General features: G+C 42.4%; 1 protein-coding gene across 3 annotated transcripts in view; it reads right to left on the bottom strand.

Moving 5' to 3' along the window:
* The window catches only part of dnah9 (dynein, axonemal, heavy chain 9), a gene marked incomplete at its 5' end in the record, with an annotated part of 163,638 nt that extends 137,206 nt beyond the window's left edge, over positions 1 to 26,432 (bottom strand). Inside the window, 16 exons of one of the 3 annotated variants that reach the window (XM_080516868.1) lie at positions 2,266 to 2,401; positions 3,984 to 4,225; positions 8,813 to 8,921; positions 10,617 to 10,763; positions 11,368 to 11,494; positions 16,089 to 16,157; positions 16,320 to 16,434; positions 18,566 to 18,725; positions 18,818 to 18,934; positions 19,561 to 19,728; positions 19,806 to 20,039; positions 22,472 to 22,683; positions 22,753 to 22,883; positions 23,945 to 24,103; positions 24,183 to 24,364; positions 26,067 to 26,432. In XM_080516868.1, coding sequence (XP_080372994.1) covers positions 2,266 to 2,401; positions 3,984 to 4,225; positions 8,813 to 8,921; positions 10,617 to 10,763; positions 11,368 to 11,494; positions 16,089 to 16,157; positions 16,320 to 16,434; positions 18,566 to 18,725; positions 18,818 to 18,934; positions 19,561 to 19,728; positions 19,806 to 20,039; positions 22,472 to 22,683; positions 22,753 to 22,883; positions 23,945 to 24,103; positions 24,183 to 24,364; positions 26,067 to 26,432 — 2,674 coding nt within the window. Of the gene's footprint in view, positions 1 to 2,265; positions 2,402 to 3,983; positions 4,226 to 8,812; positions 8,922 to 10,616; positions 10,764 to 11,367; positions 11,495 to 16,088; positions 16,158 to 16,319; positions 16,435 to 18,565; positions 18,726 to 18,817; positions 18,935 to 19,560; positions 19,729 to 19,805; positions 20,040 to 22,471; positions 22,684 to 22,752; positions 22,884 to 23,944; positions 24,104 to 24,182; positions 24,368 to 26,066 lie in introns of all 3 variants that reach the window. The other 2 variants (XM_080516869.1, XM_080516867.1) reach the window with 2 other exon arrangements.
* Positions 26,433 to 27,149: the final 717 nt, after the last annotated feature.

Genomic DNA, 27,149 nt, shown 5'->3' on the forward strand with positions numbered 1-27,149 from the left:
GTTTGTCACTTACATGGAGGTCTTCGTCTCATAATTTGGATGTTTGAGTTCTCAAGCCTTTCTACTCAACCTGAACTCATTCGTAAAACTTTCTGTTAAACACTTTGAGTGCTTGACAATACAGTAGTATTTTAATTTTGCCCTATTCTTTCACCTGCAACGCATTTTGAGTCTATACACTGGGACACGTCCGTGCCACACCAACATATTTTAACATTTTAGGGAAAAGGTTACTATATATGAAGCAGACTTTTCAGAAAATACAGATGTGCTCCCCAGACTGAAAGGACAAGCAGTGCAGCCGGATGATCAAATCATCCATTTCCCCAACAACACTTCCTTGACATTGATCGAAAACAGAGTAAGGTCAAAAAAGGATGCCAAGGTGATTTCGTAATGAGACAAACATACGCCCACAATATGCAGAGAAGACATATAAACCTGTCAAATGCGATGAAATGTCAATGTAAATTTGCTCGCAAAGGTTACATCACTTGATATCATCCAAGAGCAAAACAAGCCTCCAAAGATATCCTCAGTGTAATGAAGTTATCATCATCTAACACGTACTCTGCATTGCAATGCAAGACAACACAGTTAACATCCGATCGATTCAGGGTATATTTATGAGTTTGTTTTGACTTTCAAAGATTTTATTATCTGTTCAACCTCCATACGAGTTATGGAGTCTCCTTATGCAATGTCCCAGGATTATTTCTGATAATAAATAATACTGAGACTCATGTAAACCCGGGGTGAGGATCCTTTGCTGTTGCCTTCTGCTTACTGAGCAAACACTTAATACTGATAGCAAATTAACTGGTTCACGTGAAGGGAATGATATCTAACACACAAGATATTTATTTATTGATTGATTTATTAAGTCAGGTTAAAGTTCAAATCAATTTTCAGCACATTAAATTTAGGCATCTTGCAGTTTTCTTCCAGTGAGGAAACTATCCAAAGTAATTAAAAGACCATAAAAAGACCAGTAATTGTGTCCTTCATGCCTCTGATGTCCCTGGTGAATCTTCACAACAATACATAATGGTAGAAATTGAATGTGCTATTGAGGCCTCATTAGGTTGATTTAAGATTTTTGTATTAGAGTGACTATATATTTACTTCCATGAAAAAACACTTAGCTTGGAGCCAAGGTACTAAAACGGTCATCAGCGTTTACTCATAGAATTATCATATATTTAAAAGTCTGCTTCATCTGCATGTGTAAAAAATGTTATTGTATAACACCACTCTTTGAATTTTTTTACAATCTGCTTGGTTGTTTAGCCGGATTGGAGATTCTTGCAGGCCTTATGTTTGACACCTCTGGTATCTGAAGTTTAGCAAGCACTGACAACACTGTTATGAGAACCAGTTTTTGGCCCTGGTAAACTACTTTAGAGTGACTTACTTAAAAACATTTAAATTAAAAAAATGTGATTTGATGCACCTTCATTTAATGGAAACAGTAAAGCTACAAGCTATAACACTGCTCCATTAAACCGAGGAGAACTGTGAAGGTGTTTAATAATTCTCTGTGGGTTTGTCACTACATCGCACAAAGTCCTTTGATGCACGTCAATAAAACAGAAAAAAAAAGAAGGAAGGATTAGTGCAGTCTTAAAACTATCTACTTCTTTCTTATCTCTCGGAAGCTAAACAGAAAAAAAAAAAGTGCTGAAGCTTAATTCCTCAGTGTTTAGAGACCCCGGTGGGTCGGTCTGTACAGTTCAGAGCCCTTCTAATCATGAAAGAGGTTCAGTGCCCACACGAGGAGAGGCGGAGGAGATGATGATGAAGCAGAAGGCCGGCGAACACGCGGGCGAAGGATTGGACACAGTGGCGGTCTGGCAACGCTCCATCTCATCTTGAAACACATCCCAGTCCGTCTAAAGCGCCTGACAAAACTCCTGCCAGCCAGCGAGCCCACAGCGAGCCAACAGAGGCGGACACCCAATTGACATCAAACCCTCCCCACCCCACCCTCCGCCCAACCCCCCCATCCCCATCTCCCCCCCCCCCTCACCCCCAGAGGATGTGTTGCTCAGAAGTTTCCGACTCAGCGCTGGCTGGAGGACGCCGTAGAGATCACCAACGGATCGAGTCGTGAGGAGCTCGGGAATCTTCTCAAATTAATTTTAAAGGTTGGCGGCAGCGTCCCTGGCTCGAGCACGACAGTAGTGACACTTCCAAAAAGGCTCCGCAAACAGCAAACGAAATAGTAAACACAAATGTGTGAGGTCAGTTTTTCTGAAGTCCTACCAGTGTTGTCCAGGAAGAACTTGAGCGAGCTCTCGATGCTGCAAAAGAAGCCGTCGATGACGGCGTCGTCGACGTACTCCACGTAGGCCTTCCACTCCTCGGAGGATGGGTCGGCTCGGAAGAGCGCCTCGTTGCTCTAGGACGCAACAAAGAGGAGCATTCTGGGGAATGTCTATTTCAAAGCAAATCCCAAATCACAGACTTCATTATAGCCTCTTAGGATGATGAAACGTTGGTGAAACTGGAAGATCCAGTGTGAAAGGTTTAGCATAGAGCATCAAAGATGGAATATACTTAAGTGGCTATGTATGGGGGAAATGTGCACTGGTGTAATGGTGAGCACTCTGACTGATGGAGAGATGGATTATGTATAGGCGCAACAATGGTGCAAACGTCAGGTCAATTAATCTTTTAGTTTAAATCATGAGGGGGAAAAAAGCAATGAGTGGAAGATAACAGCAATATAAGTGACATGTATTTTTTTTTTTAAAGAATATTAAAAAAAAAAAAAGTAATTTAATTGCAAGAAAAATAAAACTCAGGCCCCTCGACATCATTTTCAAATAAAAACTGAAAACTTTCATTTCGTGTGGGTGTCTGCTTGCAAACACATACTGCCATATACTGGCCATTGTTAACGTTTATAGCATATTGCTCTCTGCGCGTTCATGGCTGTGGAGTTATTACAAAAACTACCAAGAGCACCAACTCATAGCCTGGCATACAAACTACACCGTTTAAAGCATTTTTGCCATTCCCTTGTGAACAGACATCTTTTAAAAAAAACGTTGCTGTAAAATTCGAAACAAATCACACAAGATTGACCTGTAATCACATAAAAACAAGGCCAATTATAGGAGGATCAATTAATTTTTTCAACTTGTTATGGCAGCATGACTTCAAAATACATTAATAATAAGATTAGCTCACAGTGACGCAAGTTTATTGGCGCTAATAATAATAATAAGCTAATAGCTGACTAACTTCTACTTGTCTGTGAATTCCAAAACATAAACAGTACCTGAACTCACAATCAATCTGGCCACTTGGCTGGCAGTGTAAAGAAATTAAATGATAATCTAATCATTCATATTTAATGCTTTACTCACTTCACTATCGGTGGCATGCTGAATCAGGCTAAATTATGCTAATGCTACTTGATGTGCGCCAACAGTAATCTTTTAGTTTAAAGCAATTTCCATGATATATTTATTACGAACAGCTGTCCTGCTGACCACGCTCATAGTTTGACATGATAATACATTTTATGTTTCTATTCATCTTATTGTCAGACTTTCAAAACTTGTGATGAAATGTTTCTCCAGCCAATCATTTATTGCTAAGTGCACACATTTTAAAGTTTTGTCTTTTGGTAGATTATGTTGGCCCGAACATTTGTTCTCGAACGATAAATTTGCATGACTTCAACAATATTAATCTGGGCTGGTGTTTGTGAATCTAGTATTATCTGCTGGTGTCAGATTATTTAAATATCTTTTCATTATTAGCTTTGAAGAATAACGTCAGAAAAGTCTCATCCGCCACCCCTGAATGACTTTTCTCATGATGACGGGAGAATCCATTTGAAACATGTCAAAGGTATGTCGCAAAAGTCTTCTAGGCTTTCTGGCCCGACAATAAAAACATTGTCTTCAGCGTTTCTGCTCTTTCCCTGTAAACAGACTTCAACAGACTTTCTAGCATTACAGGGAAAGCACCTTGAGCAGGAAGTGAATCTTCTCCCCAGACGACCGTATCAGAGCGTAGAACTTGTCGAGCCTCTCGGTCCTGTCCTCCAGACTGAGCAGTGCCTCCTTCTTGCCCTCCTTCCGGTCGAACACGGGGTTGGCCCAGGACCTCATGCAGCCCTGGATCTCCTCCACGTTGTCCTTGGCTCTCTGGAGTCGGCTCTCCAGGTCGCAGACGGAATCTCGCACCTCCTGGATGTACTGCCAAACGCCTGAAAGATGTGTGGTTGAGAGGTCGGGAGGCTGAATTAATAAATGACGCTAGTGTGGGAGCAAAATATTAATTATCTGCTTTTTTACAAGGTCTCAACACCTCTGACTATATTAGATCCCCAAGGCAGGGCAATTTAATTAAACTTTCGGGTAAAATTTTGGAAAGTCATTTTTGTGCATATATGTTTAGCGCCTCAGAAAATAATGAGATATAGACAGTATTTTGGTTTTAGTGTATCACTCTGTTTGCACGAAGAAAAGCATATTGATTTTGTCCAGCATTTATGGGTCACTCTGCAGGACGACTGTGTTCCCTGTTGTGTTGAGTATTCTTTCAGATCCAGCACTTGAAACACAGACGCAGAGTCACTCGAACAACAATAGATCCATGTGTTGCCTGCTGTCAGCACAGGCTTCCTCCAACAAACAGAAAGCAGAGCTTCAATCATGATGAGCTTGTATCTCACTGAACCTGAACCCCTCGAACATTACCGAATGTCTCAATCTCTGATCAGGACTGACCCGATTCCAGCACACGCTGGCGTGGACACATATTGTGGCCCAGACAACACTTTTTTGACTGTGAAAAACAGTTGTCAAACAAAGGCATTTCAATACGTTCTGGGAGAGTCTGGAGTCAAAACATCAAGAGGTAGCGAACAAAGACCCGTCTCGCACTCCTGGACCAAACGCAGCATGAGAAGTATCTGACCGGGCTTTTATGTGTATTTTGGCTTTTACCGGCACATTGTTGTATTAAAGTATGTTTATTAAACATACGGACAATCTGGGGTGTGACCGATCTGTCACTTTTGACAGACTGGTCACGCTTCAATAATAGCAGCTGATAAAAGACACATCATACAACACCGCCAGATGACATATCTAATGAAGACGAAGGAACGCTGTTGAAACATGTAAAAGGTTTTTGTAAGAACCTACATGCCTGAAAAGATGAACGCAAAATACAAAAATGTAAGACTCAAGATCAAATGAAAATAAATTAAGTTTGTGATCAAACATCCACAGATGCCAAAAGTCAACATGGACTTGGCTCAGTTATGTGTCATGTGCGATCAGAAAACAGACGTCCATGTAGGACCTTGCGATGCTCATAAGGTCTCTGCGGTTAAAGAGCGAGCCTGTATGTTGTGGTTTGTATGCACTGTTAACCAAAGCGGAAATATTCTCACTCATTTTCATGGTAGTTTTGATAAGACCGCCGATTTAATAAGAGGATTTGTCACAGGATTTGGGTTTGATAGGATGCTAGCCTTCCAGACAGGGCGTGCGGATGTGACGCTAATATAACACAACGCGATGTTATCAGAAAAAACATAAAATGAATACATTTCCAACACGGAAAATTCACTTTAGAGCCCCCCCCCCCCCCCCCCCCCGCCCCGCCCCGCCCCGCCCCACCGCCAGATCTAATGCTTGTCAGACCCAGAAAATATATTGAAAAGAAAATGCCCATCCCGTGCTCTTCTGCCAAATGAACACACACACAACTCAACATAAACCAAGTGAGAGTGTAGCCGCTGCAAGTCGGTCCCCACAGACGGCAGAGTGCACTGGCTTGTACCATAAACACTTTTCGATTCTGACACCGTCCTCTGGGAATCGTGGAGACGAAGGAACCACAACGTGCCTGCCAGCTCCACGTCAATCAAAGCTTATCAATGATTGAACACCTCTCCTATTCTTTTTTTCATATGTTGTTCAAAATGCAAAGCCTCTCTGCATCTCAGAGCAGCCTGCTCTGCCCCAGAAACAACGAGAATGGAGGAGAATGTCAGGGTGGAGGTATTTCTGGAATAATCTACAAATAACCACACAAAGAAATATCTGCCGTGCGGCAATATAGGCGCCTGAATGCAGCCTTAACAACAGGTGGAAAAAAACAACAACATAAGTGACTGAGCAAATCAATTCCGTGTTTATCTCCAGGATTAAAGACAAAATGTCACAAAGAACTCCAGCAGAAATCAAGAAAGATAGCTATGGTTCAAGTTCTACTGTGGCAACCACACAAATGTGTATATTTAAAGTCGAACATGAAAGTTTATGAAGTGTAAGAAACCGCTTACATCAAACGATTGATATGAAATGGCTTTGATGCGCTGTCGTCTCAGCAAAGTGTGACAGTAATGTAATGGTCCATCAATGATGACAAATCATCCCTGAACCATTCATGTGATTCGGGTTAATAGTTTTTGTGAAAGGTTGGTCAAATACATACATCCATCCAAAACAATAAATCAATCAATAAATACTCGTGGACAAAAACATGATCTTCACCCCAACTTTCATTGGAGAAGGTAACAATAGCGCCCACGAGGTCTGGCCTGGCATGCTGATGAAATCTTTTTTGGCACTTCTGCCATTTCCATGTAAACAGACGTCACTTTCAAAACTGTGTAAACGCCAAAGAAAAATGCAAAAAAACGATGCATATTCACATGAAACGTTGTGGTTTAAACAAAGCCTAAAGTTTCCCATGGTCAGAGTTTGGCTCTCAATCCCAGCCCCTCCTAGAAATGCTTGTCTGTGAAAGAAATGACTAATTTAGGTTGTAAGAGGTTGCACCTTAAAAATTCCTAAATTCCTCCTTCAGCATGAACAAGATGTCAGAGTTGCACTGACTTTAGCCTCTACGCACAGTGCCAGAATCTGCTCTGCTGTCTGATGTATTTAAAGGCTCAGAGGAAATATCTCTTCAAAACAGTCGAACGCAACAAGCAGAATATCAGGTCTTGCAAAAACTCAACATTTTGACATTCGCCTGCATTTTCCATCATAACTGGGATTTTCCAGTGTGAGCACATTGAGCTCAAAAGACAGCCATGATTAATTCAATGCAAAAGACTTTGAGCTACAAATCCTCCTTTGCACAGGAATAATTCACCAATCAGCCAGTAAATGTTAACATAACCATGGTCTACAGATACGTTTAGAACTGTTTGAAGAAAGCCAGGCCCATTACAAATATTTTACAACTCAAATTAAACTCTTAACGATCACAGTAATCCTTTTCAATATAAATTCATGGTTTTGCATTAGAGGATGACAGTCAGCGACCATGTGGTTCCAAAAGAAGCCATATGGAGACCATATTAGCAGTGTCGACTTACCATTGAGTCATTGTGTTGACAGTGACGACAGCAGTAAAGATGATTTTCTTTTTATCAAATAAAAAACTCCACCGCCATGCAAACTCACTGCATGTGGCTTTCTCTCAAGGCGAAATCACAAAAACACAACCATCGGGGGGGAATGTGTCTTCGATTTGTCTTGTTTTGAGCTAAAAAAAAAAAATCCATAGCTTATTATATATCTTAACTCCAACAACCTACAAATGTTTCCACAGAGTCCCGTTGTAACCTTTCAATGGATTTGTTTCATGTTTCCTGATGAGTCACTGAGCACAGTGGGGTACATCTTTTATAATAAAACTTATATAAACTCTCATTCAAAGATGTTTTTAAATCTTTATAAAGTTAGTGATGTCAAATATTGATCGTTCTCATAATATTTGTCCATGGCGATATCGATTGTGAGCAGGTGCAGCCAAGCTGAGAATCAGCTTGTATTTTTATCACATTATCGTCAAAATAAAATCACCAAAACAACACTGGGGCAAAAAAACGCAGAAGAATACTTTTTTAATACTTCTTGTCCATCTGCAATGAGTGTTTAAATAAATGATAAACAGAACAGAGGTGACTGTTGATTATGGGGATGTTAAGGACGGTTAACGATGGGTAATTGTGACGGTTGTTCATATTAAACTGACTTTATTCAGTATATCAGTAAATTTGCTAAGTTTGTACAGTATGTACCCGTGGGAGGGTCAAAGTGAGTATCCACTACCAGAATGAGTGGTTATTTCCCCGTATGATGTCATGAATGGAAAAATCTCTGATTGGCCAGTATGAACACACATTTACTAAAAAGTGGAGCAAGTAAGTCAGGGAAATAACAGACGTTCTTCACTTCTGGGGCTTCATACACAGGCTGTTAGAAAAAACATTCTAATGTGAATTTTGCATAACATGGGACCTTTCAGTTCAAAGTTTTATAACAAGTAAAGAAAGAAATGCACATGCCATAAGAACGAGATTACTTTAGTGTGATATTTTCTGACTCAATTATCTATAGAAAAGTTATAACAGCTATATCATTGACCTCGTTGGCATAAGACTGATATTTTCTTAACATTACAGTATTGGTTTGAAACTGTGCACAATGAAGCTGAAACTTTCCACTGTAGGACTGTGAAAAGAAAAACCGCCGTGTGTGTGTGTGTAGGGGGAATTTAAGCAAAGATGTCTGTGTATTATTCAGTGTGACACTTCCTGACTGCGTGTTTTGGAGTTCTGAAGCTGCGTTTGAATATCCTGAAATGCCACGAGCCAAAAGTTATTCATCTCCAGTGTGTTGTGATGTATGAAAACCACTTTTGTTTTTCATTTTCCCCAGACAGGCACGACTAAAAAAGACTAAGACTATCTGCACGGCTAAGCAGCGGCTTTGTTCCTATGGTCGCTCCATTGTATCAGCGACTTATCAGCAGGTGTCCAGACCTTGGCTGTTCCAGTTCAGGGTTTCCTCGGCCTTTCGGAGTTGCTCATCGATGTCCCCGAGCTGGCCCCGGACCAGCGGACGCTCCACGTCCAGCACGGAGTGCAGCACCTGCAGCCAAGGAAGACATGGGAAGGTGTGATTTCACTTGCATTGGAATGTGTGTGCAGGCCGCGGGCTGAGACGCCGTGCCGTCCTCATTAAAGCTCCTGTTTGGCCACCGTTCCATGTCGCTGTCACTTAATTGGACTTGAACTTTTTAGTTACCTGAAGCAATGAATTGCAGTATTTTATTTTTTTTTCTGAACTAATCATTTCTCTGAGGTAGCTGGGGTATATAAGGTTGAGCTTTGCAAGAGCAGTCCTCCGTGTGGCTCAGTTAATTACAAAACTGATTGCTCGCATATTGTTCTATGCTACATTATTGAAACTGCCACTTTGCCCCGGCGCTCAGTTCTCATTAAGACCGGCACTCAAAAATGTGATGCTGGCAGAGGGCCGTGTCGTAGATATAAAAAAAATAAATAAAATCTTCTCAGTTTACATGACGGTTTAATTGAAAACACACGGTTTTTGTTTCAGAAAAGTTTCACATTTCCACTGAAACGTTTTTGAAAATGAAGTCTGTTCATGCCGGATGGTGGAAAACGAGTGGGTGCTGTTGTTTGGTGCGCATCTGCAGTAGCAGCATTTCACGTTACGTTTTCCGGTTTTGATAGAGACAGAGTCAGAGCATTTTAGAAAAGTTGCATTTTCCCTCGTTTCCATTTTTAAAACGTTGCAGTTTCTGTTGCTCTGAGCACTGTTGTTGTGCAAACGGACACCCAATACGCAACAGTTTGATTCAGTTTTCACTCACGCAAATTCTAATCAAATGTAAAAAAAGAAAAAGAAAAAGAAGTCCTATTGTGCTACTCACTAAAATGACTAAAATTAAACAAATTATTTTGTTCGGCAAACTTGCAGAATCCTCTCTGAGACAGTGTTTTCTTTCAGGCTAATGTTGGAAAAAAATGTGTCTCTTCTGAAGACAAATGATTATTGCTGCGTTCAGCCTGTATGTTTTCACCAACGTCCCCTCGCAGTGTATGAACGCTCCATTAACAAAAAGCTTGGTTCGTCAAAACAGAGCCAGAAACTGCAATTACTTGTGTGAGGTAATTGTCCGTTTGATTTTGACATGTTAGAGCCAGTCTTGGGCCACAGGCCATACATTTGACATCCCTGATTTACTGAGGAGAGTAATTAAACAGTTAAGATTATCTTGACATTCAATAACTCTTCCTTGTGCCTATGAGACAAGTCAAATTTCCGGTGTAAGACAAATGTTAAACATTAATCAATATGATTTAGAAATCACGCCCAGGCTTTTTCGTTCTGTTATTTGGTTTGACGATGTGTTTCATTCATTCATTTGTTTTTCTAATGTTGTATTTTTGCTTTTTGCACAACTTGCATGACAATTTTGTCCATCCATAAAGCCTTTTTTGAAAAGTAAATCCTCTGAATTTGCTGCTTCTTCTCGAGATGCGAAGTGACTCAATGTATCATCTTGTGGTAAAAAGTGGTATTACAAGACTGCTAAATTTCTGCATCATTGTGATCACTCATCTCAGGTTGTTATTTGAAAGTTTCTCATGAAGACAAAATACACAATTTGTCTTTATCGGTCATATACATTTGTAACCATTTATTTTCAGTAAAAACGCAAAAATGTCACTATTCATGAAGAAACAAATTTTTTTTTAAATTAAGATTTCAATATGCTGATTGTGTTACCAAGCAATAAACAACACGTGAACCCACCTTGTTGTATCGGCCCACAGTTAGCTCCAGGTTAGCCACATACTGCCACAGCTGGCCCCTGGTGGTGTAGATCTGCATTGCGGTTTCGGGAATTTTCACCGTCTGTCTGGCCTCCAGGTACTTCACCTCCCTGAGCACAGAGGCCAGCTGGGAACAGGCAGGGTACATTACAGGTACATCAGAGTGATTCACCTCAACACGTTTTCAAATATAATAATATTATCATCAAAAACTCATCTTTTTACAACCTTTTGCACTTCGCAGGTTTTCGGGTTGTATTGTGGGGGTATTTTATGTGCAGATATGTGTACACCTGAGAACAACTGTGTCTTAATATTTTATGTATCTAGACAAGAAGTTTTAAGCCCATTTTAGTTCAGGGGCCACTTACAGCTTATTTTATCTTATTTTATCCGAACCACTAAGATAATGCCATAATAAAATGTTTCTGTATTTACATACTAAAAATGTTTTTATAGACACAATTCATCAAAAATGACAAGGCACTGAGAAACATATATTCACATGTGTAGTAAATACAATTTGGTAATCGAATTAATGGTCTCAAAAGAGCTGCAGGTTGGTGACTGACACTCGCTGGCTGACATTTAATAAAACAGATTAGTCTGGTAAATCAGCAAACTAATAAATCTCTGGCAGCCTATTCTGTACTAAAGGATTACAAGCACTAAAGCATCCAGCTGCCTGCCGGGGATCACTCTCTGCAGCTTGTGGGCTTAATTTGAGAAACCTGCGGATTGAAGTTGACGGAGATGAGCTGCGTGGCCGGGTCTCTGCCGATCAGCGGCAGGCCGAGGTTGTACTGGGAGCTCTCGCCCACGCTCTCCGTCCACGCCTCGTACAGGCCGCTGGAGTACCTGAAACGAAAGTTGTCGTGACGGGCGAGAGGAAGAGAAACAGCTCCCACCCCTCGGAGGCGCGCGAGGGGACGGAGTTTTCGTTTCAAATCGGGCGTGAGAGTGGCTGGCGTCGTGGAAATCAACATAAGCGGCGAAAACAAGCAGCTAAAAGGCGTGTGATTGAGCAATTTTCCCCAATCCTCTCAGGTCGTAAACACAATGAGGAGCGTGACGTGCTCGTCCTTATCACGCCGACGGTAAGAGCAGAGGGGACGGCGGGTAGGGAGGCGGGGGTAATGTGGGGATAAACGCTGATTCATCTTGCGAGGAGTCTGGGAACAGACAATATGTCAGGGCTCCATACAGCTATATCAATCTGTAAATAGCTGCGATTATGATGAGAACCTCAGTGCGCACCGCATGCTCCTTATTGGATTTCTGCTGTGAGCTTCATTTCCTGATAGTGGCACCGCAGACGCAGAGGCAATCAAACGCCTCGGTCATGGCCATAAATCACGCCGCATTTTGTCTGCGGGGGTAATGAGCGAGGATGCCCGTCCTGTTCCTGACTGGAATATGTATAATAACGGCGGTGCTCATCGGAGGCGGCGGCGATGATTATTATTACGGCATAACAAGGGCTCCTAATTTGTGACGGGAGTAAATTGAGGGCAGAGAACTGGTGTTGTTCATCATCCCATTACTCCGGTTTGGGAGGACATGAAGTGCAGGAGTGATATTAGGCCCGTCGAGCAGAAATAATGGGCGTGTGGAAGAGTTGCAAGAGCGCACGACGACTCGATTAATTCAGAAGCTTTTTAACCTTTGTCCTCTCGCATATTGTCTTCAACGGTTACAGCCAACTACTGACTCATCACATCATACTTATATTAATAGAGTTTCTTCTTGAAACATCCTCAAATTGGCTCGAGGAAAAGCTGCTGACAATTTCGCCGATCAAGCAAAGTGCTAAAACAATACAGTAAAGTCACACACTGGTGGAAAAACCCACTGTAACCAAAGTACAGAAAGACATGGAGTTGAAATTCAAGTGTCTGGAAAAACAAACCTTCGGATTGTGACCACAGCCTTGAAAAAGGGAGCAGAACAGGCTCAATTCAAGGAGAAGGTTTCAGAGTTCAAGCCCGATTACGCAATGTTTTTTAAGCATCAGACAAAACGCAGAGAATCGGTGGGTAAAAGTGTAAGTTTCCTACTCTGAATCAGTCAGACCTGCTAAATGAAATATGCCTATACTCACCTGCTCTCAGCTTTAAAGCTGGCTCAACTTTTAGAAGCACAAACAACACATTCATCTATGGATTTGGATGTTACAGACTGAAGGAATTAGGTCTGAAGCTGAACTTTTATTGCTTCTTCTTCAATGATAAGTAAGTGGCTTTTAATGCCAGCGTGGATCATTACTGAGAACATTAAACCTCCAAACACTTAATGTTGTATTTGAGCTCTTCTCTGCTGGAGAAAAATACAATAAACCTTTTCTATCAGCAGTTTACTGGCGCACAGTTCAGATGAGTTCATTCTTCTGTGATGAAGTCGTATTGTAACCTAGTAGGTGAGGATGATAATATCGCTATAGATCTCGTAATGAACCATCAACCACAAAGCCGACACAATTTCGTGGATTAATTGTCTTTTCTCAATTAAATCCAATTGCTATTTTTCACCCAACAATTAAACTTTACTACCCTGTATTAAAAAAAAACAACTACTAGAGATGAGTAAACTGCTAAACTCTCAGTCAAAATGAGGACTGGCGCTACGAAGCAGCTGGTGGTTATGTGTTAACTTTCTAGACTAATAGAAGAAAACTCATTATGAAAAAATAAAGCAGAGTAACCTTGCTGGTGAATTTATTGTGAATTATAGAGACATTAACCACATCGGAACTCTAACTAAGGTTAGGCTTAAAACGTTTCTATTTAATAAAGCTCACAGTTAGAAGTGGTTCCGGACCATTTTCCAGTTCCACTGCTCTAGGTTTAGACTGCTGGGAGACCTCGCTCACGTGGAACACTTGAGATTTTTGACTCATTTCTAGACTTCTGTGAGTGTTTGACTTTGCCATCAATCAAATAAGAAGAAAAATCTCATTAAAATTAAATTTTTGGTCTTCATATCTCTTCATATCAAGACTTCTGTCTCTCCCTCGCACTCTACCAAATATTCTAAATCTTTTCCTTTTGTTTTAATACAAAGACACACAATTACATTATGGAAATTTGATTGAACATTTGGGATTTTAAGAAGAAAGAACTGTACGAATTAAAATGAATTGCTATTGTTAACAATGTCCCATTCAATCCCTCTGCGAGATGCTCGGTACATCCACTGGTATCAGAGGGGAATCTTTCCCGTGTGTTCTCTCGGGGGAGCCGGTGAGTCCTCGACTAAATGCATCGTAACACTGGACACACATTGAGGGTGATGATAAATATCCCTGCTAATGACTGCTGTCGTCATTTCGCAGAAGAACTGGTGGCAGCGGTGGTGGTCGTCGGCGGAGGGGGGGGGGGGAGGGGGAGGGCAACTGAGATTAACGATGACTCAATTTGGCGAAATGTCGCAGTAAGGCATGCAGGATCTGGAGGCCCTTGAACAAGCTCACCTGAATGCAATGCTCTCTTTAACATTAATTACAGTCGAGCAATTTAACAAAATGCCGGCAAAGACAAATGTTTATGCATACGAGGTGGAGAGGCTCCTGCAAGCCCACACAGGTGTTTTCAATTATCCCGGCTCATTAGAGCTCGCTTACCCGCTCGCACCTGGAAATCGTTCCCTGTTTACAACACAGTGCATTATACATTCATTTGGCAGTTTATGGCAAATTACTGTAGTCTATTAGAGCGATCAGGCAGCTGGGGATTATGGGGGGGTTTGGGAATGTCCCACTTCTGGGTTGAGAGCGTTCATAGGACGACTATGGCGAATCTCAAACAACCTGGTTGTTACCCACAAATCAGAACAGGAAAGGAATCAAGCTTAGGATTATATTTAAAGCACAATTCAATACATTTGCCAGTTGCATTGTTGGCAACTAATTGGTTTCTCCTTACATTTGATGTTCATTTAATTTTTTTTTAAGTAACGAAAGAAAGAAAACACCTGCATAGGGCGGTGACACTGCCATGAAGCTCGCAAACTAGCATTAGCCTTAAGTCAGGAGGAATTTGTAAAAACACCCACAATGCAACAGCTACAGAACTTTTTGGGACATTTCACAGTATTTTGCAACAGGGAATCTCATTAAATTGGTTTTATGTTCACATTGTAGTAATTTTCAAGAGTAACTATTCAGTTCTTTCAAAAATATTGCCAATTTCCTCCGCACATACTCTTCGCCACAACGAAGAAACATTTTAAAGTTTTAATTTAAAGGTAATTTTGGGACTATTTTACCAGTCCTGCTGATTCAAGATGAAATTGAACTGTATATGGAACATCGGTTAAAATGTGTTTGACATCTATGAGACAGATGATCTTGAGGAAAATACCTTGAAAAACAAAAAAAACATTTGCATTTGCGTGCACAAGGAGGGGTCTTCTTGCTGAGCTGCTAACCAGTACACCACAAATCATAAAACACCAGAAAAATGAAGAAAACCTGTGTAATATCGTTTTCTGGGCAGTTGTAGTTGCTTCCTTTGATTCATTGTCTTCCTTTTTGCATAGAACTCTTTACTTGAGTTAATTAAACAGTGTGTAATTGTGAAAAATGTTTGAGGCGATAAACTGTCTTGCAGTTAAGAGCTTTAAGAAAGAAAATATTGAGCCGCTGTTTAGAATACATAATGCTTCTGTATTATATTCTCGTATTTGGTCTGATAAGTTAAAAAAGTAAAGGGGGAAAAAAAAAAAGCTAAATGATGTCCACAGAGTGATTCCTCTGATCTTTGTGTGATCTTTCTTCTCAAACACAGACGCACAGAGCCTCTTGGTTCTGACTTTCCCCTCCCGACGGATTGCATTATCTCACGAGCTTTTTGATGTTGGATGTGGTCTTGGAGGCCATCCCTCACTTGGCGGCGGCGAGCGGGCAGCGGTGGCGGGGCGTGTGGGATTATGGGAGCCGTGTGAAAATAATCTGTCCGAGCGGCGCGGCGGTAATGAGAACATAAATCATGCCGGGAGCCGGGTGTCTGCGCAGTATTCCACCAGGGGCCGCTTCATAAATGTTACGCGGGACGCTAACGGAATCACGAACGGCGTTGGCGTGAAATTACGGAAGGGGGAAGGGGGAAGGGGGAGGGGGGGAGGGGGGTGGATATGTCAACGATGCAACTGATCTAGTTCAGGGCTGCTTTTTTTGTGCGCGTGTGTGTGTTTACAGCTCACTAAAGTGCCGTCCTGTTTCATCACTGTCTCCGTTAAATCTTTCTCTTTGTTCAGTGATACATACATCGGAGAATGATGACACATAATGTAACACGCAGAGACAAGAAACACATAGAAACACACACACACACACACACACACACACACACACACACACACACACACACACACACACACACACACACACACACACACACACACACACACACACACACACACACGCACACACACACACACACACACACACACACACCTGTCCAGGAGTTGCATCATCTCTTCGTACTTGCCGATGACCCGAAGTCCTTCTGCCGACTCCAGGCACCTGTCGACAAGATGAAATTTCAAAGAAAGGTTATATGCTATACCCTTTTTTTCTGGTTGGGAGGGAGGAGGAGGGCAGGGGTTTAAAAGCAAGTCGCAGAATGATTAATTTGCAAGCACACTGCGCTGTGACAGAATCAGAGAGTGGAGGGTGGATACTCACGGGAAAGGAAGGTGTCTGAACTTTGAGAAGGGGGTCTGGATGCGCTGCTGCAGCTCCTGGGCCCACCGAAGCCCGCCGGCCACCGCGGGCATGTTCTTGTTCACCGGAGCCGAGTCTGAGGAGGTCCAAAACCATTTGCACACATTTTTTTCCCTATATTATTCAATTGCAAAGTATCAGTGAATACAAGGCCAGGAGCAAGCACACATTTGTAGCGCATTAACACCACTTCTTACTTCATGAGCTTAAAAGACATTTGCAGTGAGTGACAAACTGGCGGCACCCTGCCGAGTCGGTACTCCCCTTTGGCAGAGATCACAGTGTGCACTGAAGCATTCCTGAATTCCAGTGGTCGTGACATTACCATGCTGATGTCTGACCATCTGGGGAAGATGGCTAAGAAAAAGAAGAAGCTAAAAGTACTTAATGATCTCGTCGTGGACGCCTGCAGGCCGAGGCTAAAGTAGCAACGAGGTAGTTGTTGTTGTTGTACTGTGTTGTGGTAAAGAGGAGACCTACGATGGTCAACGACTTCACAGATACAAGCAGCCGAATTGAGAATTCTCTGCAGGGGCTTACTCTTCGTTACAAAGAGAGAGGAATTCACACACCCACAAGTGGTTACGTGGAACATAAGAAAACTAAGTCTATATATTTTGTGAAATCGTGACATGTAATCGATTCCACCTGATTCCATTGATACAGTCTGATCAGCGTAACCCTGTTTAACATCCGACCAGAATCCATGTAACGAACACATGGAATTGTTCCCCACATTCAGAGCTTTGCGCATGGCTGTTTTGTAGCGTCATGGTGAGATGGTTCACGCACACAAAAACTGTTTACGACTTGGTTCATTGGATTTAAATGCAATCGAAGTTAAGTAGCTTGACCTAACGACTCTAGCTTTAATACTGGTGATCTTTCAGGTAAAGCTGCGTGTGGAATTATCTGCGCGAGTTCCAAACGTGGGATTGATCTGTGAACAAAATCAGATGATATTCAACCACGTTATTCAGTGCTCATGTAAACAGGACACTTTGATCCTTTGATCGTAGAGAATTCAATCAAACTGACAACAAATTCATGACACAAACGCAGCTGAGGAGCCAATTAACGTCCTGAATGCATCCGATTCGGTTGGCTCTTATTCAAACAAGTTGTGATGGAACAGAAACTTCCGGTGGTCTTCTTCTCTCCATATTGCCGCCATGACTCATTGTATTTCAATGTGATTTTTCCCATCGTTTTCCTTCTCTAAAGAATCATCAGTAAAACCACGACCATTTGTGTCGGAGAAGAGAAACTTCTAGATGCAGGTCAGCGCGTAACTCTCCACGATTGTTTTCACTCTTAAAACACCCCAACTTAAGAGCAGCCTGAGAGCTTGGTAGTCAGCAGAATTCTAAAGATGTGGCTCTTTTTAATTAATGAGTTCTCAAATCAAGAGCGTTGCGAGTTTAATCCCTGGAACAACTTTCAGTGTCCTTGCGGCTTTCTAATGGATCTCACTGTTCACTGATCTCAAACTTGGTTTCAGTCCGCTCCAGTGTTTTTAAGGACGCTTGTCAGCAGAGAATTGAGTGACAAGAGAACTTGCTCGGACTTGAAGAGTCACCAAAACTACAAAAAGAGACCTTCTTTCGTGGAAGTGGCTGCGGTCGGGTGAAAGGAATTTGGTTGGTGGTTTTTTTTGGTTTTTGGTTTTATTTATAAGGTCATTTTAACCCCTTTTGACAGCAGTTTACTAAATAGTACACTGCGAAAAAAGGGGAGCCCAAATATAAAATATAAACACTAAATTTGAGAAGAAAATGACTTAAAACGAATAAAACTATCTAAATTGTCTTTGCAGCAAGTACATTTGACTTGAAATAAGATTTTTAAATATACATTTAAGATCATACTGTAAAATTATGGACTAAAAATAAGTAAATAACTTCTAAACAAGACAAATTATCCATCATGTCTGAAAATACTATTTTAAATTGTGGCAAGTGCCAAATAATTAGCAGCGTAAACGTTAACTCAGGTGTCTCAGGGACTGTTTGTGAGATGTTTTCAAGTGAAAACGTGAAACCTTTATTGCGTTTTGGGTGTCTGTTTACATGTCTACGGCGATCGGAGCCACTGAAAACGCAACTATTTTGGAAGCAGCTTCCACAAGGTGGAAAGAACAGGCACATGTTTACTTTTGAAGAGTTGTAACTTTAACCTAATTAGGCCTGAAAACTGTTCCGTAACACAGGGTTTGTCATGAATCTCACCGGCCTGAACGTGCTTGCTGTAGAGGAGTTTACAGCAGTCCAGCTCTCTGTCGAACATGGACAAAAGGAGGGGGTATCTGTCCAGAACGTCTGCAGCCACCAGCGGCCGCTCCAGCAGGCTGCCGAACATATCCACCACCTGCAGACGTCAGATAGGTGGAGATGGCTTCATGCTTTAAGTGTTGCGAGTGTGCGTTACATGTGTGGGAGGGGGAGATTAAACCCGCGCACCTTGAAGGCGTGCTCCAGTCCGGGGGCGTCGTCGAAGGCCTGACAGAAGACGGCGCCGAGCCGCCGGTCTGCGTCTTCCACCTTCAGTTTGAACTCCCTCACGTCTTCGTCAAAGTCCTGCGGGGCAGACAGCTCAGCTGCGACCAATAGCCGGGACGAACGCTCGCGCAGCACATTCTGTTGTCACATCTCACTGACTCAAAGCCATTCAGCGGGGAGCATCGGCGACTTCTCACCGGCAAAGAAAATTGCTTTTCTTGCTCCAACCAAGGAACATCTCGGATAAGCAGCGAGATGCCGTTGATAAGAAGTAAAATATAAAAAGAACTATGTTTTGGCTGAAAAACCTGGCCAGAATTGTTCAGAGAAAGGAAACAAAATACTCTCGATCTCAACTTACAATATAAACACTCCTGGTTGCTTTACTTCCTAGTGAATGGTGAGCAATTATCTACAATATTACACTGAGCTCTGGTGTTTTTAAGTTAGATGGCAACATTTTAGACCTCGTTGACAAATTTAAAACAAAAAAAAACTGAAAACACTAAATGTCTATTTTCATGACAACAATGTTCTGGGTCATTGAAAATGCAATTTGTTTTTAATAACAGCTCTCAAGATGGAACCTTTGGAAACAGGGTTATTTTTCTTTATAGCTATCTCAATAGGAGGAATCATTTATAGCATAATTAGGTTTACATCTTCTAGAGTTCCAGGAAAGTAACCAACCCAATCACGCGTACCGTGTTGTTCAAGTCCAAACAGTCGTACGGCTTCTCTGTCAGGACTTTGTAAGTATCTGTGAACTCTTGGTGGAGCTTCTGGACCTGAAGGCTCAGAGCTCGGCCTTGGATGCCTCCGATCTCCAGCTTCTCCAGCTTCAACAAGTCCTCAGCTGTCAACAAGATGTCCTGCGCAGAAGAGAAAACTCCAGATTTAACTCCAAGCAAATAAAGACGGAAAGCTTCCGAAGGGTTTTGGTGCTCACCCTGACGGTTTGGACTCGGCTGGTAAACCGATCGAATCCGGAGAAAATCAATTGTGGGGAAAAGTCCCACGGCCGAACCGGGCTGCCGTTGCTCTGATACTGCTTCAGGTTGGCCCTGCGGTCCTCGTACGTACTTCTGAAGAGTCGCAGGATCTCCAGGCTCATCTGCACCTTCAGGAGATTCTCTTGGACTTCTCCCCTCAGGATCTCCTCAGGTGCAAGGTACCCCCGTGCCTGGTTTGAAAAGGAACGAGCCAGTTTGATTCACAAAGGTCGACAGGAAAAGTTCTTCTTTATCATACTTGGGTTCGGCCTAAAAATCTGATTTTAGTTTTCAAGTTTAGGCTGCGTTTACATAACGTTTGTGTAGCTTGATTACTTAAAACAATGCCCACTCGTAGCCTGGTAGGCTAACTACAACGTTTTCAGCGTTTGTGCCATTTCTGTGTATCGTTTTAGAAAACAGGGCCTAAGTTAAGAATAAATCCCCCAAACCCCAGTCTCTTTTTTATTTTATTGTTTGATCTGACACTCTATTGCATGGTTTTCACACATTTGACCCCCATGATGTGTGACATTAAGCATAAACCTGCGTCAATCCGTGATGTTTTCAGTCCGACTTAATTGGTGAAAATGTGTTTGAATTTCAGGACGTCAGTGCAGCCGATGCAGCGCTTCCAACTCAAAGACAAACACTTCACAGCCGTGAGCTCGTGCTCCGAATTCCAACGGCGCCATCAGAGCGTGTCGGAGCCGAAACAAGTCGTCAGCTATCTGACAGCGTCGGAGTGTCGGGGCAGACTGTGAGGCCTGCTGTTCTCTCCAAAAAGAAAAAGGAGAAGCTGCTGCATCTGAGACGGATTACTGCTGAGTTTGCTGCAAAGAAATCAAAGAGAAAGAGAAAAAAAAAAAACTGCCACTTGTGTAGTTTTGATCCTGTTACTTAAATCCTACATGAAAACAAATTAGCTTTCTCCTCAAAATGTTGGACTATTTGATTACACTGTATTTCTTTCTCGACACCCGGTGTTGCTTAGCGTCTGCACGTCTTCGTGGAGTTTTAATACTTTATCGTGGGCTCAGTCTGCCGCCTCGGGGGGTAATAATGCAAATATTGCAAAGTGACACACGCACAAAAAAAAAATACTTGGAACACAGTTTAGTCTCTGGAGTTCCCAGAGAAGTAAATTCAAACCAAGCATTTGTGGTTTGATGGTGGTTCGGCGCCACAGGATAGAAAACACACAATCCAAAGAGGGGGATGGGGGGGGGGGGTTGTGGACAAATTGGGCCCCATAGCTCCCGTATCACCCCGAGCAACAGAGATCTCTCATTTGCAAACAAAAAATCAGACAAACTTCCTGTATGGTGGCTCCCAACCAGGGATGTGCTAAAGATCCCCCGAGTGGGGGCTTGCAAAGCTCACTTCATTTAGAAAATAGGTGAGTGTCAAAATTCTGAATCACCTCAAGGAGACAAACACACAGGAGTCCGGCGAAAAGCCATTGGAGTTTTTTTCTAACAGTGAGTTAGCATTTAATTCACTTTTGTTACAAAACTACTAAGTTTAAGCTTTTACATTATAAACGTAAGAAATGAGAGAAAAACCCCAGAATCGAGTCTTTTTTTGGTGAAAAATTGAAGTGGTACCAATCCACTAAACACCCCGAGACGTTGTGTAACCCAAAGAGTTGATCCTCACAGGAAAAGAAGACTTGGGCTGCGCGTCTATTCGATAGATGTCAGCGTAGGTTCGAACATTCTATAAATTACGGTAATTATGTGTGACTTTATTGGCACGGAAGGAGTTCTTGCACTTGTGCATGTCCATATTAAGATATTCCCCGCGCCGAACCTGTGTTCCACCCGACGGCGGACAACCCCCTGTGAGAAACCGCACGTGGCAGCGAGCAGCGAATGGGAAGGCGAATACATGTTTGTGCTTCAAGGAGAAAAAAACAGTATGTTTTTTGTGTCATGAGGCGTGTCGGTTGTCAAAGAGAACAATATAAGTCCACATTTTGACACCAAGCATGGAGCTATGTATGTCAAAGTTAGACTTAACAGAGCAACTAGCAAATAATTTTTTTTATATCTACGCAAATGCATATGTAATATTTGTAATATGAATAAGTAATAAAGTCAGACTTATTTAATAATGAGGAGTAGTTACATTTATTTGTTTACATTTATACTGTATTACAGTTACATTTGGCCCTTTAAGGGCAACCGTTATGCTGATGTGACCCTCAGTGAAAATGAGTTTGTCGCACCTGATCTACTTTGTCAGATCATGAACACGTTCTAATCCTTCACGATCTAATATCGCCACACGGCACAGCCCTACCTCATCGTTACAGAATACAACAAAAGCTACATTCACACTGCAAGTCTTGACGCTCAATCCTGATTTGTTTTGCTGAGATCCGATTCCTTTGCGTGATCGTTCACACTACCTTTTAAACACGACCTCCGTCAGACTGCAGTGGGAAAGTTAAGCGACCTCAAAGTGACCTTGTGTGTGCCGAGAAAAAGGTTGGGAATTACTGCAATAGAGGACAGTCTGAAGAGAAAAAGCCTTCACACCAGAACCGAACATGAAAGATGGAAAAAACTGCTCACCCACTCTGAAGTGACAGGCGACAAAGCTCAGAGACAAAACAGACCTGCTGTACGAGGAGGTTGCAGGTCTCCTGCAGCAGAACGACGAGGCGCGCGGGAGCGCTGTAGTATCTGGAGTTTGCCCACACCAGGCACACCGTGTGCATCAAAGGCCCGATTTGACTCCCGACCTCATTAAACTCCACGCTCTCCATGTCTTCAAAGAAGCGCTGGAGCGGCCGCAGGTAGGTGCAGATGTCCTTCGCCTCTTCAAGAGCTGGCGAGCGATCAAAGTCAGAGTGGCGGTGTTCGCAATGCTGGCGTTTTGCGTGGGCCGAGACGTTACCTGCGAAGGCGTCGCGCTTCATGTTCAGGAACGCGGGGAAGTAGCTGCTCTCCCCGGCCTCCAACAGCGAGGCCATCTTGGTCACCTTAGAGGATGTTAACTGGGAGTGGACGCACTCCAAATCTGCACATCTTCAAACGGGAAAATGTAATTAATATATGGAAAACAAAATGGTTCAAAGTAACAACGGGGAGCCAGCACAAGAAATGCTCCCTCGCATCTTGGTACATTTCTACAAGCAACTGAAACACATCAACTGGGATTTTGCAAGAGGGTGAATAAATATAGTGATGGATGAATAGTTTCCGATGCCACAAGTAATGTCCAGGCATGAAGAAGTAAACATTTCCAGCCTCACAGACTGTCTCTCGTCCTCTACATAACGTTTCACCCAATTGAAAAGCAATTCCCCGGATTCCATGTCATTCCGGTTTGTTGATTATTGGTTATGCTTAATTGTATCAAAAGCTTTTTTGAGATTGATGAATATTCCATCTGATCTATAGCATTTGTGATTTATTCAATTAATTCCATTAATGCCAATAGGCTTTTTGATTCATTTTTTCATACCGACTGTCGGACAGTAATTCATGTTTTTCTATGAATTTGTCAAGTCTGGTACTGAAAACTGTTTTTGAGAATATTTGAGAATTGAAGTAATAAAGGAAGAGGCGTGTAGTTTGTAAAGTGTGGCGTCTATTCCTGGTTATGTGCAGTATATTGTCAAGCCCTACTTAGCACTTTTGCTTTTTTGTCATTAAACATTGTCTTCATTACCTTAACATGACAGTAATTTTATAAAAAGTATGCTCTGATGAAACTGATTGCTTTTTTTTCTCAAGGTCTCTTCTCCAAATATACACTGAATAAAGGCACGCCCCGATGCAAGTTGTATATTAATCTAAACGGAGCGTAAATGAGTATATTTAAATTGATCTAAGGTGTGCACACCGTGTTTTTTCTCTCATTGTTCGGTAGAAAACAAGTGATAAAACTAGACGATAAGCCCTAATCCTGCTGACGTGGGCACATTTACTGGAACAGCAAAATAAAGCAAGTGATGGGCTGCAAATTACATTTTTCACTTGACAGCACGGGAGCTCTGAAAGCTGAGTAATCAGCGGGAGAAGTTAGCAAGAGGAGGGAAGTTTGAGATCCTGCGAGTGGGGGGTGGGAGGGGGGGGATACTGACCTGTTCTTCCAGAAGAGCAGCTCCGTGTGAGGGGTGGGACTTTTGCCATCCAGCAGGGCCTCCGAGGAGTCTTTCTTCAGGATGGCGCGAATCTGATGGCTCCACTCGATCACGGCGGACTCCACGGAGTGGACGAGGCTTTTGAAGGCGACGTCCCCGCTGTGGCGTTTTCACAAATACGGCCTTTCAGAATGATGCATCGTCGCCACGCTCGGCGGGTTCGCGGCTGTTTGCTTACCTTTTGTCGGCCCGCTCCACTCCCTCCGAGCCCGCGGGGAGAGGCAACAAAGTCCTGCCCTGGACTCGTCCGGACACCACGAACACGTTGGTCTGGAGAGAGTGGACGTGGCGTCGGATGTCCTGGGAAACCACCTGGGGCCACTCCGTGTGGTTGTGGCTGTTGGAGAGCAGCGGGGCCACGACCTGGAGGAGTGGAAGGACACAAATTATGTTTTTTTTTTTATTTTACTGTATTTTGCACCAGAATGTTTTATTTAAAATTTGTTTAATGTTGCGATTCTAGTCATTTTGGGGAGTAATTGATTTTTATCTTTACATCATGTATACGCTGCGAATAAAAGCTTTAAAGTTGAAATTAAAAGGCGATTAGGGCATTATTTTACCGATTCAGCACACTCAGGATAAAATTAGGTTGTATCTGTCCCCTGGGAAAAAAAATGTGTTTAACACCCTGCCTGAGGGCTTAATGGCTTACAGACTAGTTAAAAGTATAAAACGAGTGTAAATAAGTACATTGATTCATTTGTCTATGGAACCTTTAAAATCATAATGTGAATTATATCAGGAAGTGAGGTCATATTGAGTTCAGTAACTTCAAACTCCTCTGTAGAGTAATCAATGCTCCATCTGCTTCATGCTGAGATTAGAGTATTGTCAAGAGAGTTGTAAATTTGGGATTTTGTGTAAACATAGACATTTTCATCACATATGCTCTGCTCCAAGCCGTCCTGTGTAGTGGAGGTTTCTCGTTGAAAACACCAGACTTAAATAGTGACTGATTAACTCAAAACAAACCGTGTGCACAACAATCTGGAATAGAACAGTTGAAGAGGAGTCTCCGTAATTTGCAGCCTTAATGTTTTTGAGCCGCGTGTGTAGCATGAATCAAATCGACTCTTATAAACTCAAACGATGTGCTAAATAAAGATTGAGTCAAAAGTGTTTATGAGTCCATAAACCAAGAGGTTCTTTTTGTCAGCAGACTAAAAAGGAAAGCGATGCAATCTGGCTTTACAAGTGCACTTTTTTTCCACAAACAAATCAGAGCTATTGAGCCCTTCATGCCTGGATTGTGATGCCAATCCAGAGACGTGTGTCTTCAGACAGATGTTAAAAATGTTTAATTTAGAACAACTTGATCAATAGGTTGCTAACCACAAATTTAGACATATTTATGTTGTTTTAGGCCCCATTTACATAACATTTCAGAGTGAAAACAGAACATTTTTGTAGTGATTTGGAGGTCAGTTTACACGATAACGATGCTCAGAGACACTGAAAACTCAAGTTTATGAAAACGGTGCCCATTGTCAATGTTTATAGCATATTGTTCTCTGTGCATGTGTGGTTTCATTACAAAAACAACCAACAGCGCCAACTTGTGGCCTGGCATATACACTACATGGTTGTTAGCATTACTGCTGTTTCTGTGTAAACTGTGCAACAAATTGTTGCAGCAAAACAAAAATGGAAAAAATACGGTTTTCAGCTGAAACTTTGTCGTGTATACGTATTTGATCTCAATGTCCGCTACTCTGAACAATTTTTTTTTCTTTCAAATTCATCCAATTTGCTTAGTGGCTGGTTGGTTTTAAGCCTCTTGTGAGTTAGCTTTGTCCAGCAGGCCTTTTGTTTAATACCCCTGTTTTAATTTAACCTTTTCTCTGTTATTTCCCTTCCAACATCCATATTTTTAATTACATGCCCATATTTATTCATGCTAAATTGGTTGCTCCGAGATTTAAAACTCTTTTTTTTGTTAGTTTCTTACTGAGAAGTTGGCAGCAATGCACTGGAGTTTTGACTTCCCTGATTTTAAAAAACGTTTCCAAACATTAACTTTCCCCTCTAACAATAATTAACTCAACTTTATGGCGCTTACCTCCTCTACCAGCGCAGAGAACTGGTCCAGGGGGGTGTAGGACAGGTCCCCGCATACCACGCCGTCCTTCATGGTCTCCGGGCGCAGCGCGGCTCCTCCGCGGGCCTTCATGAAGAACACCGCCTTGTTCTTCCCACAGCCGCCGGCTTCAGCGAGCGAGGCGGCGGCCCGCAGGAGCCCCGCCGCGCTCACGCACACCACCAGCGTCCGCTGCTCGGCCCGGTCCAGGAACCCCTGCAGCACCTGGCGGTTCTCCTCCGCCGACACACACTTCTGCCATTTGTCCTGTTTGAGCTTAAGCGTCCGCAGCACGTAGTCCGCTATGAAGTCCAGCCGCCGGTCCTCCGCGGGCGGCGTCTCCTCCATGTCCCGGCTGCCTGCCGCTACCCCTGTCGGCTCGCTCTCTCACTCGAGAGCCGCGGTTGTGTTGGGGCCTCCATGGTAACGCGGTGTTTGGGTTAATGTTGCTGGGGGGACACCGCGGCCCGGAGCTGACCCGCCATTGTCCTCTTTTGTTTGGCTTTCAGGAAGACTTGTCGCCAAAGCGTGGCCATACAATTAAAATGACGACTGGCATTGTATTATAACGACTGGAATAGGTGTTAAAACGGGGTGGCAAACATAAGGCCCACAGGCCAAATGGTGGCCTGACAGAGACGAAACAGTTTCTGTCCACTCAGGCATGTGGCAGCCAATGTTGTAATAATTTACATATAAAATAGAATAAAATAGTAAGAGATTGTTGCAGTGTGTATCTTCAATGTATTTTGGATCAGCAAACTACACAAATCAGCAAAAAATAAATAAATAAAAGCATTTATATCAAAGAAATGCAGTGCTATTTATGTATTACTGCAATATTGGCTAAACTTATTTGTTCTGAAAGATTCTTTTAAGAGAGATTTGATTATCAGGAATTGTATTCATGTAGTTTTATGAACATAATTCTAACCATTTTTAGTAAAGATTGATTTTTATATCTCACAGACCTTCAGAGATAATTGTGGGGTTCCACAGGGATTGGTCTTAGGTCCTGTTCGGTTTAATATAAAGGCAATGCATTGCCATTAAACAGAGGATCTC

This window comes from Blennius ocellaris (genome assembly GCF_963422515.1).
Source record: "Blennius ocellaris genome assembly, chromosome: 21".
NCBI lineage: Eukaryota > Metazoa > Chordata > Actinopteri > Blenniiformes > Blenniidae > Blennius > Blennius ocellaris.